This window comes from Uloborus diversus, chromosome 4, assembly GCF_026930045.1.
Source record: "Uloborus diversus isolate 005 chromosome 4, Udiv.v.3.1, whole genome shotgun sequence".
Lineage (NCBI taxonomy): Eukaryota > Metazoa > Arthropoda > Arachnida > Araneae > Uloboridae > Uloborus > Uloborus diversus.
The window spans coordinates 170,367,089-170,389,925 of NC_072734.1; the positions used below are offsets into that span (position 1 = coordinate 170,367,089).

A 22,837-nucleotide genomic window follows, 5' to 3' on the forward strand; every position below is an offset into this window, starting at 1 on the left:
ATATTTTTATGATATATTAATACATCATTAATATAACAAAGCAATATAATGTTCCTTTTATATTAAATTTATATTCATAAAATTATTAGTAATGTATTAAAAGTGTGTCATTAAATATTAGATGTTGATCAGAAAAAAAAAGAAAATGTCTTATGATTGTGCACTGACTAATGCATTTTTTTTTCTTTCTGAATCATATAACTGTCTAAAACTAGGCAACAGAAGAAAAATGAATAAAGCAGCTAATGCTAAATTAACTCCATTAAAATTGATAAAAATGTTAAATGAAATATTAATTATAAATAATGAAAGAAATTTTAATTTTAAGTCTAAATATTGTAATAACAATATAAGGAAAGAAAGAATGAGATTTAAGGATGCATTTACTACTTTGAAGACTTGTTTGTGCTGATTGAAAATATCGGATATAAATCAAAATATCCGATATATATCAAAATATCGGATAATTTCAAAAATATCACAATATTTTCGAACCCTGGAGGGTATGCACCCAGTAATCAGTTAAGCACAATTTGTTCATGCGATCATATACATAATGTGTCATAACATGAAAAGTTTTGAAGCTTGAGGGTATATGCTATATGTTATAAAAAATGTTTGAGAGTATATGGAGTACAGACTATGGGAACACCACTGGGTGTAATTGACTGCGAGAGTCAAGTCTCAAAAGTCACAAAATGCTGTGTTTCATATCTTGGTGAATATTGTTTGTACCAAAGTCAATTTTTTGTGTCTGAATTGTTTTTTCAAGCTTGTCAATTTTTCTAAATATAACTTTAGGGACTTAAAGGCCATATAAAAAGTTAGATTTTGTATTTTCTCACTAAATTATATTATTATTTTTTTTTTTTTGCTTCAAACTATTAATATCTTAACTATGCACCTTACCTTAACTATTTTTGCAATTAGAAATATGTACCTGTGACTAGGTGTTGCTAAAATAGAGGTCTTACAGGTTAAATATGGGAACATATTGTATATGAATTCAATGCCAATTCAAATTTTAAAAAATTCTGTAAAAAAAAATAGATGAAACATATTTTCTAAAATTTTTATTTCATAACTTTTACACAATGAGTATGAAATTTAAATCATTTATTAACAGTTAAAGTATAGAAATTTATAATAAAGAAACATATATACATTTTTATGATAGGTTCAGAGTTATAATTTTCATTTTTACAACTTCTATGAAATAGAATAGTTTATTTTTATTCACTTTTCAAAAGTTTGTGGAGGAAGCAGTTTGACTCAAAATAACCATAAAAATGCAGTATTTCCAAATGACACACAACGTAGAGGAATGTACACATATCTATGATGGTGAATATATTTTTACTAATCTGTCAAATTCTTGTTCCTGCAAATAAAGCATTATTTAGAGTAGATCAACACTAGGTATACATTATCTAACAATATCAAGAATAAATTATTTTTGAAGAATGAGATATTTGAAAGGTGTATGTTTTTTTCAATGCAAAATATGACTCGTTTTGCAATGGGCTCTCCTAATGTAAACAAAATGGTCCTTAGTTCATGAAAATTGACCGTAAAATTTATAATGAATGTCTTTAAAGCAAAAGAAAAGAAAATCAGTTTAAACATAATGAAAGAATTTTTTTTTCCCCTGCTCTTCAAGTAAAATCAATACTGCATAAACATATTGTAAAACAGGTCTTTTCATTCATAAGCTTAACTCTTTTGCATTGAAAAAGAAGTTAATTGCAGCCCCAAAACAAGTATAGGTTGTTCTCAGCAAACTATTTGGTTTAACGTTGCAATATTTTCTTTTACTTTTCTGCTCAAAGGTACTTCTTTACTTTTTAGTTAGGTAATGGTACAAAACAGTTTGAGAAGAATTTATAAGTGTCTAAAAATAATTGTATATGTATTTAAAAAGTTGAATAAGCAACTAATTTTACAATGGAAAATTTTGAAATACGTCATGGGTCCTGGAACACATGTAAATCAATACTCAACTGTTTTTTTTTAAACTCTTTTTTTAGGAACTGTATTAGACATTTCAAAATTTCGAGATAAATAGAGACGTACCGAGTACTCGGCAACTACTCGGTACTCGGCCTACTTGGCCAATTTGCCAAGTACTCGGTACTCGGCCAAATTTTGATCAGGTACTTGGCCAATACCGAGTAGTTGTAAAAAATTGAATATTGTTCAAAGCAGATTTTACAATTAATAAAAAAGTACAAGCATGTAATATACTGCAATCATTTACAATTCAAATTTACAACTCAAATTCAAATTTTTAGAATACTGAAGTTTGTTATGCTTCAATGGAGTAAATCTCATATTTTAATGCCTCAAAGTTATTGAAATTTATTTACTAAAAATGGGGCAAAAGAGGTAAATACAGAAAATATGAAATTTTTATGTTATTAAATGGATTTTTGCCACTAACAAAATCATTTATACAAAGTATAAAGTACCTTTTCTTGAAAAATTAAACAACGTTAAGTGCACAAATGTGCAGGAATACTGCAGGCACGTGTTTTGGCATCACAAGGAATGCTTTTTTCAATGCACAAAATGTTAGCTTATGGATTTAAAGACATCCGACAAAAGTCGGATTTTTTTACATTCATTAGCTAACATTTTATGCACTGAAAAAGTTGTTTATTTACGTTTTAAAATTTATTAATGTTTGGTGGACTAGAAGTATAGATTGATATAATTTGTTTTAATTCCAACTTGATTAATCCTACCTTTTATGTATTTGCTTATTTTTAATTTAAAAAATAACTTATTTGTAAAACTATTGGCACAAACAAAATCTTTTAAATAATAAATAATTAAAAAGCTGGGATTTTGTTTTAAAAACTATCATTTGGACATGGAGGTAATGAGTTCAAAATTCATTACGTGTGTGTGGGTGGTTCTTCTTAAAGCATAATTGGAACTCGGTACTCAGTAACTCAGTACTCGGCTGAGAAGTGAAAGGCCGAGTACTCGATACACGGCCAAAGTGTTACCGGTTGTCTCTAGAGACAAAGTAATACATCAGAAATAAGCATTGTAAACGTAAGAGCAACACTAAAAACAAAACTAAATAACCTGCCATTAAAAAAGCAAGTTTTGGTCTATCGTTCAGGAGAAAAGCTCATGCCTACGTACCTGGGCAAGCCTACTGCTCTCACATTACATTACACCCCGTACCTACCACAGATGTGGATTACTGGTTAAGTAAGGCCCTAGACCAGTACAGCCTCAGTTTAAGTCATTCAAGCATTTGTTACAGGAGAAAATTGGAGATGGTTGATTGGGGACTAGTTGGTCAATTGAAAAGGAATGATGCAAATAATAAACATAGCACTAAATACATTACTAAATAAAACAAATTTTTAGAGATGAAAAACTATGAAGAACTATTATACTTCTCATCAGAAAAAACTGAAAACTAAGTTAAACGTAAGCCTTACCTTAGTTTTGTAATCTTTTATAAAAGGATGATCCATGTTGGAATCTTTTAACTGATTCAGGTATCTCACACTCACCTATGTCAAAACATTTGTGTTAAAAAAAACAGTTAAGTGATTATTTTTTTTCATAAGTTAAATTAAATATTTGAAAATTATAAATGATACAAAAGATATGTAAAGAAAAGCCACTCTGATTATAAATGCCCATTTGAAATATAATAGACAAACTTATTAACTAAAACCATGCAGGAGCAGTATTTTTTTAAACAAAGCCTGTTTATGAAATATATTAACTTTGCAACTTTTAAAATTTTGAAAATATTTCAAAATAAAAGCTTTTTGTATTTAATGCGTCCTACAATAATAAATAGAAATTGATGAAAAAAATTCTAAACAAGGCAAATAAAAAAACATCACATAAACTTAGTCATTGCAGAAAATAATCTTATGCCTGAGTCAGTAGAACTGAATTTAAACTTTAAAAATTTGCAAAGTAAAAAAATTGCTGACCTTGAGTATATAAACAGATCATAGAAATATAGAACAGAAGATTACTTTTTGGGGTGCTATTTTGACACAGTGTTTCGTTTCAAATGGGACAAAAAGAATTGCATGGTACAAATTCTGTGACTGATTTATTTAACCGAAAACACTTCTAGTTACAAAATCAAGGCTAGAAGCAATGTCAGACTGTTTTAATGTCTGCATCATCTGAAAGGTGTATGGCCAGAATCGTAAGCTTTTCCACAGATGTACACTAGTTACCCATTTTGACTAACAAGATGTACCTATGGCTGTACCCTAACACCACAGTTGTATGAGGCAAATTGAGTTGAGAACTCGCACACACACACACACACACACTCATGAATTTTTTAAATATTCAAGTTCACAATTTTCTTTTTTTGACCAGCTGTTTATCCTGAGCCGATTTTCTTACACAAGTAACAAGTGTTCTGAAACTACTTCATCTCCCATTTGATGTTGTAACCACCATGAAGTAGTTCTTTATCTAGTTTTGTATGAAAATATTTTTGGATGATAACAAGTGATGGTGTTTTAGGGTTTCCAAATGACAACATGCTTCCTCCTACATGGATGAGGCTATTTTGACTAACAAGGTCTCTAATGATTTCAAACTGGAAGATTTTTTTTTTTTTTTTTTTTTGTAATGGAATCAAACTTGCATTTCAAAGGAAAATGTCGTAATTATATAGAATGTTCTATTTCGTGAAGATGCATTTTTTCTAAGGTGATTCGAAATAAGTTGTAAGTCATTTTGATGAGATGTAGTTTGTTATTAGGATAACTTTATATTTTTAATGTTCCTGTTGAACTGGATTCAATGTAAGCTAAATACATCGTCTAAGTATTAGCTTATCCAATATGCTAAAATAAAAGGATATTTTTTCTTCAGGACTTTCTTCGTCATGTGCTTTTTTCATCTGCTACTCTGCTGAATATTTCCGAGGTCTGAAATGCTTCTTTTAGGACTACACATCGTACATACACCTGTTTTACATTGATGTAAGTTATGTTGTGCAAATATACAAAACCTTTTTACTGTACTTTCATTGAGTGTAGAAAGTATAATGCATCAATATAGCTAAGTATTTGAGGAAGGATAATTTTTACCTTATTTGTCCCTCATTTTATTCTCTTTGCGGTTTATCCGCTGTTTTTATTATCCGCGGCACTTGTGCCACCTAATTCCGTGGATAATTGAAAGTTTACTGTAGTTCCATAAATTGTTTCAGCTAAATAAATCAATAACAGAATGTGTAGCTTTTTTTTTTTTTTTTGGTTCCATTTAATAAGAAGCATGTATATTTATCATGTTCCTTTTGAAAATAAAATGAATATCGGTAAACAGTGATGAGAATAAATTATAAATTAGGAAAATTAGCAATGTTATTGCTCTAAAAATATTTTAATTTAGAAATAGCACAGAATTTATTTAAACTTTTTAGTCATTAAATTAACATATTTAGATGTTGATCTAAAAAAAAGACATTAATTACAATCATTGAAAGAAGTTGTGCTGTGGGAGAAACTAGTGCAAATATTCAACACATTTCCAAAATAAGTTAAAAAATTAAAAATTAAAAAATAGCTGATGTTACAAAATTATCATAAATAAATAACCAAAGTCTATAATACCTCAGTGTTTTTTCCTAAATGTTGGGACAATACAATCATATTTATGAGAGTTTCAGGGCAATTCGGATCCTGAAAGAAAAAATTTGTATCGCTTGTAGAAAATAAATATATATGTTACCGTTAAAGTATGAAATTCGTTATTTTATAGAATACCTAGTTATTTCATGGAATAACTGATCGTGTTCGTTAAAATGTAAAACTCTCTTGTATTTCATGGTTTAGTTAGATAATTCATAGAATAATGATCTGCAGTCCGTTAAAGTGTAAAATAATCTATATCATATATGTTGCACGACAAATACATTTACCTTCCACCCCTGTGTTGCTCGCAAAATGTTCATGTAAAAGTCAGTGTGTCAATAAAAAATATTTTTGTTTTAGAAATAATGTTATTTGTAATTCCGAGTGTCATTTTAGTAATCCTTGTTGTAACAAATGATTTTATGGTACCGTTTCCATAAATACCATTTATACGCTGCATAAATTAGATAAATTGCTTATTTTTCATTTTAATTGTCTATCGTTAGTTTATTTACAGAATACCTAGTTATTTCATTTTAGATAAATTGTTTATTTTACAATTTAAGTGTCTCTCATTAGTTAATTAATGGAATACACCTAGTCATTTCGCAGAATAACTAGTTAAAGTGTCAAATTAATAACACATTACACACTTTAACGAACACGATCAGTTATTTCATGGAATAAATAGGTATTCTATAAAATAACTGCATTATTTATTTTAACGGTAACATATATACATACATGAATATGTCAAGACCTTTGAACCCAACTTGCATTAGAAAAGGGAAAAAAAAAAACTACCTTGTCCAGTGCTTCCTGCAATAGAGGTTCAGCTTCATCATACTTTCCTAAAGCTAAGAGTGCTGCAGCTTGGCCATTCAAAAGCATTGGAGTCGAAGAGTATTTGTCGCTAAGTTCTTGAAATATATAATATGCATCTTGCACTTTCTCACCATTCTATTTTTAACATAAGCAGAACTTAGTCTGGCAGATTATATTAGTACCGGCAGTTGAAAAAAAGTATTAGAGCATCATACAAAAATAACTCTTTAAAAGAACAAAATAGAAGCAAAAAAAAAAAAAGCAGTTTAATGAAACTTAATATTAAAAACCTAGAGCTTTATTTTAAGGATACAGTTGTAAAATTGATTTAAAGAAACAAATAAATTACACACTTCAGTATAGTACAAGTGTCTACAAATTAGTTGGCCAAAAAGAATGATTAATTTAATGTAATTCACAGGGGGAAATTAAAGTATTTACTATAGCAAAATAGAGAAACAGTCCAAGTTTACCATTATCACAAATGTTTGTTGAGACTTCCTTTAGTTACTCTGCAAATATCCCATCAGTAAACCAGTTCCTGTAACATTTGTCAGCATGTTTTTATTGATCAAATTAATTGCAGCATAGATTCTTGATTCTAGTTTAGGAATAGATACAGGAAGTGGCTGAGTGTAAACTCACTGGGTATTCAGGCAAATGTTGCATAATGATTTTTGTTTGTTAAAACTTTGTACGTGACATTCTGTTGGGAATATTTTGACAGGATACTCAGTGATTTTACTCAGCTCATTCTTCTAGACGTTCCCGAACTAAAATCAAGAATCTGTACTGCAATTAATTTGATCAATGAAAACATGCCGACAAAATGTGACACGAACTGATTTACTGATGGGATATTTGCAGAGTAACAAAAGGAAGTCACGCCAAATGTTTGCGATAATCGTAAACTTGGACAGTCTTAAAACTTTCATTATTTCCCAGTAAATTAAATTAAACAAATCATTTTTTTTTTTTTTTGGCTAACTAATTTGTAGACAACCTGCAATTTAAGAATTATTCAAGTTAAATTAAAGGACAAACCATTTAACATTCTCAATGATTTCCTAAGTAAAAGTGCATTGAAAGTTACCATCCAAAGTATTGGTTTTTTAAAATTTGTACCAAGTTTTTACTCTAAATAAAAATTTTTCAACTCAAACATATTTTAATTATCATAAAACATAGCAAAATATATTTCATAGCAGTATTTAAAAGTAAATTTCCACTTTTACAAACTTTAATATAAATTGTTTTAGTAGATATGAGAAAAGTACACATAGAAAACAGACTATGCAGTTTCCAAAACCTTATAGATATTTAAAATAAAATATTAATGAAAAAAAAATACAGATAGATGATAAATAAACAAAAATTGGAAATAAAATAACACATAGAACTACCTTGCATAAGATTACCCATGCTTGACTGAGTTGGGTGAGAGTGCTATCTTCATCTATTTCTTTCATGTAATTTAATTCCTTCCTGCAAAATTTAGAAAGAAAATATTAGCATCACTGAATTTTATATGTGAGACAAGTACTGATATTAGATAATGGTATGAATTAATTATATAATTATTTGTGCAAATATTTAGCTTTAAAATACAAACAGAATAAATACTCTAAATACTTCCATTGATGCTTATCTTTTTCTTTTTTTTTTTTTTTTGGAAGGAAAAAAAAAACAGTATTAATTTATTTTGGAAATTATTGAATGCAGTTAAAGTTGTTTTGTGAAGCAACTAAAAAAGGATTATTTGTACCTTCTTTATATGTCCCATTTTTAAACATGGTGACCAGTTGGAACATATTTCAAATTTTCTGACCACTTAAGTTACTTTTTTCTTTATGTATAATTATGCCAAATAAAAGAATAGAACAGCTTACTAACTCAATTTTTTCTTTAACATTACATTTACAATTTGAGAAGACACTACCATACACTTATTCCAAAAATCTTTCTGAAAACAAATCGTAATCATTAAGCTTGCTCTTACACCCAATGGTGCAGCCTTGAACCTGAATCCAGTTGGTGGATTTTTAAATTGTCATTGTATGATTATACAGGATGCTAAAAGATCCTTCGAGTATTCATTTGAAATTAAATATTCTTGGCAAAATTAAATTAGTAGTGCATTTTCGCATCCTAAGAGCCCAGACGCCTCCCTCTGGTGGGCAAACTGTTGCTGATCTCTGGGGAATGTACCAGATCCACGAAAGGTTAGCCGCCCCATTATAAACAAAAGCAAAAAAAAAATGCTTAAAAAAAAATGTTAAATAATTTTATTGCTTATATATATATGCCAATGAAGTAAACAGAATTCTTTTTGCAAAGTGTTAGCAGAGCAGCTTTGAGCTTAGTAGAATATTAAAATGTCATTTGGTTCGCCTGCATATTTACTTACAGTTAAGGTCTACTATGCTTTTTTTTTCAAGATATCTTCATATTTTTGCCAGGTTAGAAAATTTAGCATACAGCTTAACAGAAAACAGCAGATGCCTTAGAAATATTTTAAAAGATGAAGGAAGTTTCCCTCTCTTGCTTAAAACTCAAAATAAGACATTTCCCCAAAATTAAACATGATTAAAAGAACATTGAAATAGCAATATTTTAACAATTTGCTGAACATGATTCCATAAAAACTAAGAAAATAAAAGAAGACAAATTTTTCTTAAGAGTTAAAACATTTTCATTTAAATCCTTTTGAATTAAAAAAAAAAATTGATCGCCAAAATAAGCACCATTTTAAAAATACTAAAGAAATTTTTTTTTTTAGAAAACAAAACAACCAAAGGTAGTAAAAGGCGTAACCATCGTAAGAAACAAATTTAATTTCCCGTTCAAAAATAAATTCCATTTATCCTTAATATCGGATTTTATTCTTGAGTTTAATCACTTAGAATGGTTTGGCTTACTGAAGGTAAGCCTTGGTTTTCCTTAAACGATTTCTACAACTCTCCTGATGCTGGTAAAAACTTTTAAGACTTCTTCTTACGCAGAAAATTCCAAGCTTTCAAATGGCTTAAAGCTTAAAAATGTATATGAAATATTTCTTCTCCATATTATCAAACTTTCGTGACAAATGGGCTTGAAATTTGAATAGAAAAAGAACGAAATTGAATTCGAAAAATCGCTTCCAAGTGTGTCTGTGTACCCCTATGCTACGATTTAATTTTGGGCTAAATTTCATGAAAATTGGTTGAACAGTATGGGTGCTATGCACGTAACAGACAGATCGAGAGTTTCAGCTTTATTTTTAGTAAAAAAGACGCATTGTCTAGTTAGGGGGGAGGAAAGAATTTATTCCTTTTAATTATACGTTGCATTTGTCAACTGGTGATTTTGGGCATGCTTGCTATCTCATTTGGAAACTTTTATTATTAACTGCTGTTCCTTCCCAGCATGCACATCCAAAAATCTAGATAGGTCACTGTGCAAGAACATTTTCAAAATAAATATTAAAGTATAAGGCGCAATCCCAGCATTGGCAGGGCGACCACGCAGCATATTGATTTTTAAATTTCACGATTGTTTCAAACCAATTGCATAAAAATATAAAACATATTTTAGGATATGAAAATAATGGAAAAATATTTTTAAGCATACATACAGGGCAAGATCCACTCTGTTTATTTTCAAAAATGTCTGAATTGCTAAGGCACAGCTGAAAAAAAGAAATTTTATCTTAAATAACTGCCAATAAAAAGTAAGCTTTTATTATAAGTCAAAAATATACAAAAATACAACAATAATTTTGAAAATAAAATTGTTCATAAAAAACTTTTAATATCTATGATAAAATATCGATAAGCAAAATGAATAAGACTAAATAGGACGAACAAAGCATGTTAACATTTAAAATTTACAAAAAGCTAGTTATATAAGCCAAAAAATATATACTGTAACTATTTAAGCCTTTTCTTCTTGGAAAACATTTACTCAATAGTATTTCATTGTTCAAACTCAGTCAAATCTTTTAATAAAAAAGTATCAGAATTTATGCCCTGAATGTTTTGAAAAGTGATAATAAGTGTAAATTTAAATGCATTTTTTCACTTTTTTGAGTTTCAGATATTTAGTTTCTTAACTTTTCTAAGTTTAATTGAGCAAAGATATTCCTGATCATTTGTTTTTTCTTTTACTGAGCTTTTTAAAAACTAAAAATTAAATGGGGAAAGCATTTTGGCGCAGGTTATTCTATTTTACTTATTTGTCTCTTGCTATTCTCTTTAATAAGGTCTTAAACTCATATGTCATGCTTGGAAAACACTACACTATATATAAACTTGATACATAGGTTTATTTATTTATTTTTTCCCTTTTGAAAAAAAAATCACTTTTCAAGTAGTTTTAAATCAAAAGAGATATTTATAACAAGTAATTATGTAAAGGAACATTTTAATAACAAATACTTCAAAAAAGGAAAAAATGACAAAAAAAAAAAAAAAAAAATCACTTTTTTCAAAAAATTACTTTGAAAAGTAGCATGTATATTATATGCTGACAATACCATGCATGCACATAATTAAATAATCACTTTTTTGTCTTATATTTCATAAATTTTAGAAATTAAGCTTTTTTATTTTTCATTGATATTTGCATTTACTCAGTTTTGCATAATTCAAACTCTCATTTGCTTAAACTCAGAAAAGAAATTTTATTTATATCAGGTTATTTAAAACTAAAATAATCATAGCGGGGGAGACCATTTCTGAATGAAATTTTTTAAAAATTTATTTTTCAGAAAATAGATTTTTTTTTTTTTTTTTAACCAAGACTATTAGAGCAATTTAACTACAGTATTTGGAATATAATTTACACAGCTGACTCTTTATATGCAACTATGTTCTGAAACCTATAGGATCACTTTTATATTTTAATAAGAATGAAAGTTGTTTTTCTGACTGGGGAATCAAATTTATATTTTGCATTGTTTTATTATGGGCGAACGCAGGATTAATTGAGAAAGTCAACTCTCAAGTCAAGCCAATAGAGGATGAGACTGTTCATTTTCATGTTATTTGCAGTTTGTTTCAACAAAAAACATATTCAAGTTCATGTGATAATCAAGTTTTAAAAATTAATTAGTTTTCAACCTGATCCACTATAGAAATACATGCAATATTTTGGGGATCCTTAATATTATGACTTAGGCATTAAGAAACTAACCAAGAAACTTTATTACTACACATTGTCAGAGAACAAATGCTTAAATTTTTTCTTCGTCTTCGAAATTAACTCCAGAAGAGAAAAAAAATGTTTCAAGCTTAAGTATTTACATTTCATGATAAGTTCAAGATATACAGTTAACTAATATTACCATTCTAAATGATTACTCTTGTGCAGAAGCCTAAGGACAGCATCATAATTCTAAAAGAAAAATAATAACACATTATCCAATTTTTTTTTTTTCATGATTTTAAACTTTTTCATCAGTTAGATAGTGAAACATTTTATTGTAAAATTCAATTTTATTGCAATAAGTTTTTTATCACATTGATTTTTACTTCAGAATTACTTTGACACTTTTAATGGTAAGAAAAATGTTCCAAATAAATCAAATAATAAATCCTAAACACTAATAGTTTATTGCAGTGCAAATACTTAAGTGTTTTACATACCCCACAGCCCGAACTGCAACTAATAATACATCACAATAGATGGAAACATTTATTCAACTAACGGACATAAAATTGCAACAAATATCTAAAAAACAATTTTTTTATTTTTCTGTTTAGTATGGTAAGATTTTTAAAGAAGATATGAACGCCATTGCAAACTTAACTGCCTAATATTTGATCTCAAAATAAATAGATAAAAACAAATCTGAACAACAATTAGTAGGTCAGAAATAGACCAAATATTGAAGCAAGAGGATTTACTACATCAGACTAAAAGTTTAAGAAAGAAAGAAATAAAAATATTACAAGGCATAATAATTTGCATTTTAAAACTAAATTTGACTTTATCTTAACTTCCTGACTACTCACAGAACATACATATTTTCACAAGCTTCTAAAAAAAGCATTAAACATTCTGTTTGAAATGCAGACAATTATTTTAAAAAAAACAAAGACAAAGGTTTAAAGATCAACACAGGCTAAATATTACAATATAATGTTAATTAACACAATATATTTGAAAATATTATTAAATTTATTTCTCACCTCTTCCAAATAGTAAATCAGTCCAGCGATAAGTTGCAATAATCTATCATCAGGGTCAAGATTTTGAAGTTTTTTCTCCAATGATGCAATAGTCTCTTGCCTAAATAATTTATAATGAGATTTTAAATTATAATTATTAATTTAAAGAACTTGAAGAGTAAATGCATAAAATGATTTAACATGTTTCAAAATTTCAACTATTCTAAGTCTTTAATAAATATTGATAAAGCATGCTGGGCCATATGCAGGGGGGGGGTGTTAATAGGGTTCAAGCCCCCTCCGAAATTTTTCATCCAAAGAAATGCTTTCCATTATTTATTTTACTTTTTTATTTATTTTTTGGTGATAAAAATAATGTTGTTATTATTATTTCAATTTTATTTGGGAAATGAAATTAGTATGGCTGAAAAATTGTATAAACTCATTGTGTGTTGTTAATGATAGTTTATGGTAGTTATTGAAAAATTCAATTATGTAACAATATGGCATTTTATAAGAACAGCCCCTGCCCCTCCTTCCATTTAGATAATCTAGTGTAACAGCATAACACTTGAAACCTAATTTGACAGACCATATAAAGGTTTCAAAAGAAATGTTTGGTAAAACCCCCTCTGAAACAAAAGTCTGGTTATGGCCCTGAAGCATACACATTGTTTTTCAATTATTTCCACGGACAATTTCTATTTTGGAAAAAAAAGTGTTAGTTTTCACCAAGTCAGGATGATTATTAGAATAATATTTCAAGTATCAAAACAATCATCATAGAGCAAACAATAAAAAAAAATTATCAAAAAAAAAAAAAAAAGCTCACAGACTTATAATATAAAAATGTATATAAAAATTTCAGATACCCATTTAGAAAGAATCACATTTTTTTATAGCACTTTGTACATTGTTATTGTTTATTAAGCAATCATCAGGTGTTCAATCTCCAAAACGTCACATATTAATTTTTTCATGTTTTCTTCTTCAGTTACTTAGCATCACATCTTCCACTCTTAATTCTTTATACATCTTTTACAACTTCCTCTTGTAGAGGGGGAAAAGAGTTTCCGAGCTCAGGGTTTGTACTCAATTTCGGAAAGAAAATGAAGGAGTTTGGGAGGAGTTTTGAAGGAGTAAAATGTGATTTCTAAGGAGTACTTTTGGGCAGTCCTTAATGATGTCACGCTTTTTTCAACATATTCGACCCCCTTCCCCTTTGTCACAAAGTATCACACTTCACCTTACTACTATGTCACATGTCATATCCTTATATATTATTTCTGTAGCCTGTTTTTGGTTTCTACGTGAGATCTTCCTCAATTCTTGATCGATTTCTTTGATTTACACCTTATTTTAAAGCTTATCGTGCAGGATACTGACGAAAAATAAACCCACGGTCTAAAAATTGTTTTTTTTCTGCCAAAAAACCTGTTTTAAAGAACCAGAATGAGGTTTTTGGTTAAATTTATAACTTTAACTTGAACCATGAAAGACAGAGCTGAATAGCTTGATCGGCAGAGCGTTCGACTGGTAACCAGGAGAATATGTGTTCGGGCCCACGGCCGGACAATCTGCATCAAAAAAATAGAGAAATATTGTGCATTACATGAACACTTAATAACAATGAATAACAAATATGCGGGAATAATATAGATGAGATCAGAAACGCTCTTTGCTGTTATGAAAACTTGGTGCAACATGTAGCTTCATTGTAAGGCTTTTTTTTTTCAGCTTTGGCTCCGGTAAGAAAATTAAAGCATAAAGTAAGCAAAAATATAAGAATCAGGTTTAAGATTTCAGACTACAATGGAATTGTTTTTTGTTCAGAAAAAAATAATAAATCGTATATTGAAATATAGATTCTTCTAATGAGTTTTTGACCTTTGTACAAATAAAAAAAATTACTACCTCAATTTGAAGGGTAAACTACATTTTTTTTCTTCTTTTTGTAAAAAACAAATAGCCTATCACATTTTTACTACATTCGAAAAGCTACGCTTAAAAAAGAGCTTAGTTCAAATTATTTTGTATTTTAACCGTGCTGTTAAATGATGAACATGTGCTGCTATCTAAGTCATAACGGTTCAAGCAGCTTGCGGGAACAAATTGTAAAAATTTTCAACACACATATAAAAACATTTCTCTTCCATATCTTATGTTATATATTATTCCCCTCTCATTTTAAAACTTATAAGGAAGGCTAATGACGAAAAATAGACTTACGGTCGAAAAATCAAGTTTTCTGAAACGCCCATTGCTGTTGCAAAACCTTGATGCAGCCTGAAGTTTTTACGCAGATTTTTTATTTTTAAGGGGGGGAAATTGTATTAGAAATAGATTCTAATACAATTTTCCAATTTTTTACGTCGCTTTCGGCAAGAAAAAAAAATAAAATTAACCTGTGTGTGTGTGTGTTTTTTTTTTTCTTTTCTGTTTTTTTTTAATAAAGCTTAAAAGCACTGGACTTAGTTGTTCGGTTAAATTGATAAGTTTTTTCGGTAGAGCGTTTGGCTATAAACTATCTAAACTTCAGGCAAGCTTGGGCTGTCCGACATTATAGCAAATTTACATTAATATTACGCATTACATGTACTCATAACATACAACAGATAACACACGTAATAAAATAAATGCAGTGGGAATGCTACTTGGTGTTTCGACTCCTTTATGCAGGCTACAGTTATCATTCAGATAAGTTGATTGTTAATCGAAGGGTGTTCTTCCTTTTTTTTAAAGCTTTGACTTCGTCCAGACCACTAAGCATAATGTAAGCATAAAAAAGGATTAGATTTACCTCAAGGGAATTCTTTTTGTGCAGAAAAACATTTTCATTGTATGCTGAAATGTAGATTTTTCTAATAGCAGTGTTCGACCTTTTGTACAAATGAAAAAATACTACCCCAAATTGAAACTACGAGTTTCACCCAGTAAACCTTCAATTATTTTTTCGAATACGATATAAAACATTAAAATTGTTATCAACCTTATTAGTAAGAAATCATTTTCTACTCCTCAGCTTTCGGCTGAAAAAAAAATACATTTTGTCTACGTTTGAAAAATTACACTTAAAAAACGGACTCGGTTCAACTGGTTTTGGTTTTGAATTTTAAGTATTTGATTAAAAGAAAAACATGTGCGGGCATTTAAGCTGTAACGGATAAAGCAGCCTGCTATGGGAAATTGTTCAATATTCAAAAAAAAAAAAAACTTATTTTTAATCTAATTTATTACTTTTCTAGAATGTTTGTTTTAATCGCTACGTGAGATCTTCCTCATTCTTTAATCAAAATCAATGTTTTAAGAATAATTTTAAATCTTATCATTCTGGCTAATGACAAAACATCGACGCATGATCTTTTTTTTATTTTTTTATTTTTTTTGGCGAAAAGTTTTTTTTGCTGTTTTTTATTACGCATTCTTTCAATGAATAGCATTCGAAAAGTAAGCCGCAATTGCTAGGTTTGTTGGAGTGTCGTGCTGTTAATCAGAATGGCGCCAGTTCGAATCCGTACCAATAAATATTTCTTTAATGTTTCTTTTTCCGTCAGATGCTCACGTGGGCAGGACTGTATTTGCCACAACCTGTTTTTTCGCATGCAAAATTACTGCTTTTTCACCAGTCACTCAGCCACACTTTTAATGATATTTATGTTTGCATTAAAAATACGTACAACCAAAAGGTGAACGATGATCAAATTGTCACAACGTTGTATTTAACGAGGTTTTGTTCATGATGTCTTCAAATTACATGCCTTCATTTGTGCATTTACTTTTTTCCGTTTACTTAAATTCGATTACTTTTTTCGGTTCTTTTTCATAATGTTCTTCTTTGAAATTTTTAAAGGGAGAAATGCCACGTGAGACGATTCAAAGCAAAGTGCGGAGTTCCGCACGGGTCGACTAGTTTTCATAAATATATTGTTATAATAACTTTGTGATTTCACTTTTTGCAACCTTCTTTCAGCCTCTTGTCATAATTTCATGAACTTGTCTTCCCCTCAAGACCCTTTTCAAAAAGTCAAAACTGTGATTTAAAAAGCAATTTTTTTTTTTAACACAATCACTTGATATAGTACATCTATCCATGTATTTTTAAATATTTAAAAGAAACTACAGAAACTGACTTTTGCTGCTGAGGAGGAGGGAAAAGTAAAAATCATAAAACTTAAAAAAAAAAAAATAGCTTAGCACAATTAAAGCATGTTTTACTTCACGTATGAAATGTCTAAGTCACTTAATACTATTTTCACCTTCAACTTTTATGACTTCTATAATCAATTTGTAAATAAAAAAAATATACGAAATTATTACATTAAAATTGTCTTCTTACATTCGCCCTTGTGACGAAATTAAGGATTGTCAATCGAAGTATTTTAAATTAGTCATAGAGGAAGCTAAAAAAGAAGGAGTTTTGAAGGAGTTAAAACCAAAATGAAGGAGTTTGAAGGGCTCTTCAAAAAAATTTCCTAAACGAAGGAGTATTGGAGGAGTTTTGAAGGAGTGTACAAACCCTGTCGGATTAGGCAACTTTGAAAAAAAATGGGGGAAAGGGTATTTCTTATCCTTTATTTTCCAAATGATAGCTTGCCATTAACTTTTTTGGTATTAGAACAGTTTCTTGTTCTTGAGTGGCATCCAGCGACGCCCTGATCGGAGGTCACTATGACTTCCCAAAAACTTCCTCATTGGGGAAAATTTTGTCTGACAATTTGGCAGATTTGGGGAAACAAAATCGTAATATTAAAATGCCCAAATGCCCCTTTTCATTATGTGTTTTTTCCGTACGTACCACCCATATAAATTTGGAGTTTCATTTGGCAAATTAACAATTTCTGCCGTCCTAGAAATTTAAGCTTGGGGCGCATCTAATTGCTGGCATCTAATGAAATGCAGTTAAATAGGATGTTTTATCTACAAATTATAAGTAGTTATATATTGTGTTTGCCAAATTTCATTTTTTATTTTCAACAATTTCTTGCAAATTATGAAGCTCTAGAAAAAATGATAGTTTAACTTTTGAGTCACAATAAGCAAATGAATAGGGCTCAAAAATTAAATTAAAACACAAGATGCATCACACTTCTGTACTTTTAAAATAATTTTTATTCATACCCCTCCCCCCCCCCCCTTCTTTTTTTTTTTTGAAGAAACAACATATTAACAACTTAAGAAAAATTCTCTCAAGGATGGAGGGAGAGAGAAATAGCAATGATTTTTGGAACTTGCACTCATTAAACCTTTTCTCATATTTTAAAACATGCTTAAAATCCGACTTTCACACAACATAAAAAGTAAAAATCAATATTTTTCATTAAAACTATCATTATCATTATATTTTTCCATTCAAAGAGTATGAAGGAAAATCATACTTCTTATCTGCATCCCCACTGCAATAAACAGCAAGCATGCGAAGATATTGAAGTTCTGAGGAACTTGAAGGTGTTATGTCATTTACAACAACACCATATTTACGTTGAGCAATGTATGCACGATACATAAAAATATCCTTTTCCAGTTGTTGAGCAGGAGTAGCGAACTAAAATAAACAATAAAGGATCATTTATTCATAAATTATAGTTTTTAAAATTTTTTATACTTCAAAATAAAATAAAAATAACTTATACAATTCATACTATAAGAGCAACAAACACGTTATAGGCAAAATTCCTACCCAAATTTAGAAAATACAAAAGAACAAAATGTACCTTATATAGTTTTGTAATTGTAGGATCTTGTTTCCCCAATGCTTACAAAACATAGTTAAATTAGAAAACATAGAAAATGTTTAAAATACATACAAATTGTGTAAGAAAGGAACTTTAAAGGTAGGGGTGCCCTCCAGGGGGGGGGGGGGTCTATGGCACAGACTGTAGGGAGAGGAGTTACTTGGACAGGATTTTTGATTTCATTCTGGGAAGGTTCACTTGTTCTTTGAGTATGCTCCTCACCATCTGAGGGGGTGGGGATAAGGTTGTTAAAAATCATGATTTTTTTAATTAAAAAAATCGGATTTTTTTTTTATTTAAATAGAATTTTTTTAGTTTAAGATTAAGTATGTTTATAATACTAACAAATTAAATTGTTCAAGTTACATGTCTAAATCAGATTCTTTTTTTTTATATATATAAATTGAAAAATACATAAAACTAAAAATATAAAAAAGAGTAGTTAATAAACTAGTAGAAAATAATTGCTAATCCGTACATTGTGCTTACTATGTACAGATTTTCCCTTGTTTTAATTATCTATATCATATAAAGAATGCTTCATGTTGATTTAGATGTTTTACATAAAATAACATCCATGATTTAAAAAAAAACCTACATCTTGCCTTTTAAATCGTTAATGCAATTCACCAAGGACAAAAGTCAGACTTTTTTTTTTCCTCGAATTCTTGTCCTATTAATATGCATATTTTATTTTTTAACACTCTTTTGACTTACTGAATGTTGAAGAGGATTGTATGACAAGCTCATTTTTAAATGAATCCTTTAATAGCCTAACTCCTAACAAATGAATCCCTCCTAATTTCCAAACACAAACGTCTTAGTTCATACAACCTTTGCAATTTTTCTTTTCAATTTTATTGACACATCATGATTTTTTTATTTTTCTTTGGTTTCAATTTCCTTTATTTAATAACTATATGAACCATTCTATTTTCTTTTGGTAAGGTTGTTTATTATTAATATTTGCTTTTTTATTGGTTTTTTCTATTAAAACACTCTGAACTTCATACATATTAAGTTCATTCTTTAGAACTTAAAAATTCATTTTTTAAAAATCATGATTTAAATCAATGATTTTTTTAAATCCACTGATTTAAATCAATGATTTTTTTTAAATCCACTGATTTAAATCAATGAATTTTTTAAAAAAATCAATTTATTTAAATCATGATTTAAATTGCTCAACCCTGGGTGGGGGTGCCATTGTCTTTGGGCAGGGAAGGTTACTGTTGTTGAATGCAGTTTCACCAGGGCTATAAGACATCGAGTCAGACAGGTCGGGAACCTGAGGCCCGCTTTTTGGGAGTTGCATTGGGATCATAGTATAGATTTTAAAAGTTTTATGGGGGAAAGGCAGCCCGATGATCAAACTGACAATGGTCCCGCCCCAGCTCACCGTGCCCTGCAGTAGCGTAGCTAGACCCGACTTTCGGGGGGGGGGGGGTTACTTCTTTTATATATATATATATATATATATATATATATATATATATATATATATATATATATATATATATATATATATAATCGCTTGGAATTTTTTCTTTTCTTTTTTTTTTCTTTCTCTTCTCTCTTCTTTTTCTCTTTTTTTTTTTGAGACTAACGTTTCGGGGGGGGGGGGGTTTGTCCCCAAAACCCCCCCCTTAGCTACGCCCCTGGTGCCCTGAATTTCACTAAAGTTATGCTATTTGTCGTGCATTTGAATCAATAACATCAGCAAGAAATCTTCTTCATTTAAAGAATAAAACAATCAAACATCAAGCAGGCAACACATCTAAAGCTCAGGGCGCGACTAACTAAAAATGAGGCCCTAGGCCCACAATAATTTGAAGGTCCCCTGAAGGCTCTATAGCAGAATGCAGTGGTTGATTTGCAGGTTTTGGAGGCCCCTTTTCCAATCACAGAATTATGTAAATCATTTATCATGTGCATTTATAAATCTCCTTTGGGCCTCTCTTAATTATGACATGGTAAATTTTCTACTGGCAGAGTGAATAAAAGTTCTCATTGATGAAAGTTTTTTCCAAACAAGTTATTATTTTGAAAATTTATGTATTTCTCGTATAGTTGTAGTGCTATGCAGAATTATTTACGTAATTTGGGACTCCTTAGGAAGGTGCGATAATCAGGCCCTGCTAAAGCTTGGGCACAAGTTTTCTGCAACAAGACTTTTGTACAAATACTAATTTTGTGCCCTAGCAATTTCGGAACAAAATGTCGGATGAGTCAGCTCCCGTTATATAAAGGCCTTACCCAGAGGGGTTTTACTGTATATTACCTCTCCTGACCAGTGGTGTTCCCATAGGGTATAATACTCCATATATAACATTCATACATTTTTAGACGTGTAGCATATATACCCTCAAGCTTCAAAAACTTTCATATTACAACATATTATGAATATGATCGCGTACACATATTGTGCGTAATGGATTACTGGGAGTACACTCTTAGAAAAATTGATGGGAGCATCACTGCTGCTGACAATATGTCAGCTGACAGTATGTATATTCAGTAGACAGTGAACAGATTTCAGTCTTTCAACTCTATATATTGTATACACATTTCTTCAGGGGTATCAAATAAATACTTTTTTAGAATACTGCAAGAAATGCTTGCTAGTAACAAAGCCAATAAGATGCTTCGGTTTATCAATAGATCTATTTCAAACAAATCTAAAGAAGTTCTTCTGCCCTTATATAGAAGTTTGGTAAGACCCCATTTGGAGTATGCTGTTCAGTTTTGGTCTTCTTATCTCAAGAAAGATGTATTGGAAAGGGTTCAAAGGCGAGCTACAAGGCTAATAAATGGACTTTCCCACTTTGATTATGATTCCAGGCTTAGAAGGCTAAAAATGTACAGTCTTGAGCAAAGAAGAGACCGAGAGGACATGATTCAGTTGTTTAAATTTATTAAAATGAAAGATGTTATGGGGTTTAGCACTGAAAACAGGACAAGGGGTCATTGTTTTAAGCTATTTAAATCTCAGGCTAACATGGATATTAGGAAAAATTATTATTTTAGCAGGGTAGTGGAACCTTGGAACAGCTTACCGGAAGAGGTGGTAATGAGCAAGGGAGTAGATAGTTTTAAGCGGGCCATTGATCTTCACTGGGGATTGTAAATTGACCAGGACCAGTCTAGCTGGGCCCAGAGCCTGTTGCTGGTCGTCACTTTTGTATTTGTATTTGTATAAATACCACTAATTGATTTCTAGCATTATTGGCTCTTTTTCATGAAAGAGAAATATATTCTTTATAAATCCAAAATTAAATCCCCCAAAGTTTCTGATTTTTTCTGACCACTCCCAATAAGGAATGGTCAGAAAAAATCGGAATGGTCCATTCGAGCTTAACGATGAACTTATAGGTCCATTGACAATTTATAAAAATTTAACATGAGCAAAATATTACAAACGATGAAATAATTGAAGAAAACTGTTCCTTACTTTGGTCTTTTGCGCCTCATTTATGCAGTATTGGTAATTTCCAATGTAAAAAGAATTTTTAATTTCAAACATAACATCGGCATTCGTGGGAGCAGCCATGTTGATCACGTCACTGATGGCGAATGAAAGCAGAAGTACACGTCGTGCAAATAAAAATATCTCCTTGAAAGCTATAAAACAATTATATAGAACTAGATATCAGTAGTTATTACGTAAAAATTGAAATTATTATAGAAAAAGTAAATTATAGTTTTGTTTTATTCTTATCCAGATATTTTTTAATTTTATGTTTGAAATATGTTTTCTTAAAAAGGATTGGCAACAGTATTAGCAAAACAGTGCCGAAAAGGTCGTCTGCTACTGTTTGGGTGATAGAATTTACAATTGGCATTTTTGAACTTACTTTTAATTTTCCCATGTTCTTTTTATTAGAAAAAGTAAATGTGCCGACTTTTTCCTGTCATTAATTTTCTTATTTAAGATTCAGTATGGTACCTTGATTCACTTGGATTTTTAAACGAAGCTACTTTTGAAAATAATCACAGTATATTTTTTAGTGTCTGTTTGTATATATTTATTTCTTTTGTACCGTTGCGTTAAAAATCATTCCTAAAATAAAAGAAAAACAACATCATGACAACTCAAAAAATTTACGGACCTTTTACACGTTTTTCGTTATACTTTCGTCCGGAAAAAGTCACAAAAGTGCCATTTGCATCTGAAGTTTTGACGAACCACATAATGCAGCGCAGGTATCCTATCTGGACATCATATTTTGTCAAATACAGAAGTGTTATTAATGATCATTTTGGACTCTCCCATTTCAACTTTAAAGTTGACAATGCTAATTATCATATTTTAAGAACAGGGTGTTTTCCATTTATAAAGTATCATTGCTCAAAGAGACCATTTCAAAGATTAGACACTGAAAATAATTTCTTTAAAATTTTGAAGATAATTAATTTAGGTAAGCATAGTCATTTAATATTGCAAAATATATTTGTGTTAAAATGTATTGCTATTAGTTAGACTGAAATTTCA

The 22,837-nt window shown here is 29.7% G+C and overlaps 1 protein-coding gene across 1 annotated transcript; it reads right to left on the reverse strand.

Moving 5' to 3' along the window:
* Window positions 1-1,077: 1,077 nt before the first annotated feature.
* LOC129219680 (coatomer subunit epsilon-like) lies at window positions 1,078-21,904 on the reverse strand. Its single transcript, XM_054853957.1, has 10 exons — window positions 21,797-21,904; window positions 17,989-18,155; window positions 12,635-12,734; window positions 11,788-11,837; window positions 10,078-10,131; window positions 7,868-7,949; window positions 6,444-6,599; window positions 5,619-5,687; window positions 3,459-3,533; window positions 1,078-1,381 (listed from the first exon to the last, which is right to left on the reverse strand). The coding sequence occupies exons 1-10, from the start codon at window positions 21,893-21,895 to the stop codon at window positions 1,337-1,339; spliced, it is 897 nt and encodes a 298-aa protein (XP_054709932.1). The 5' UTR covers window positions 21,896-21,904; the 3' UTR covers window positions 1,078-1,336.
* Window positions 21,905-22,837: the final 933 nt, after the last annotated feature.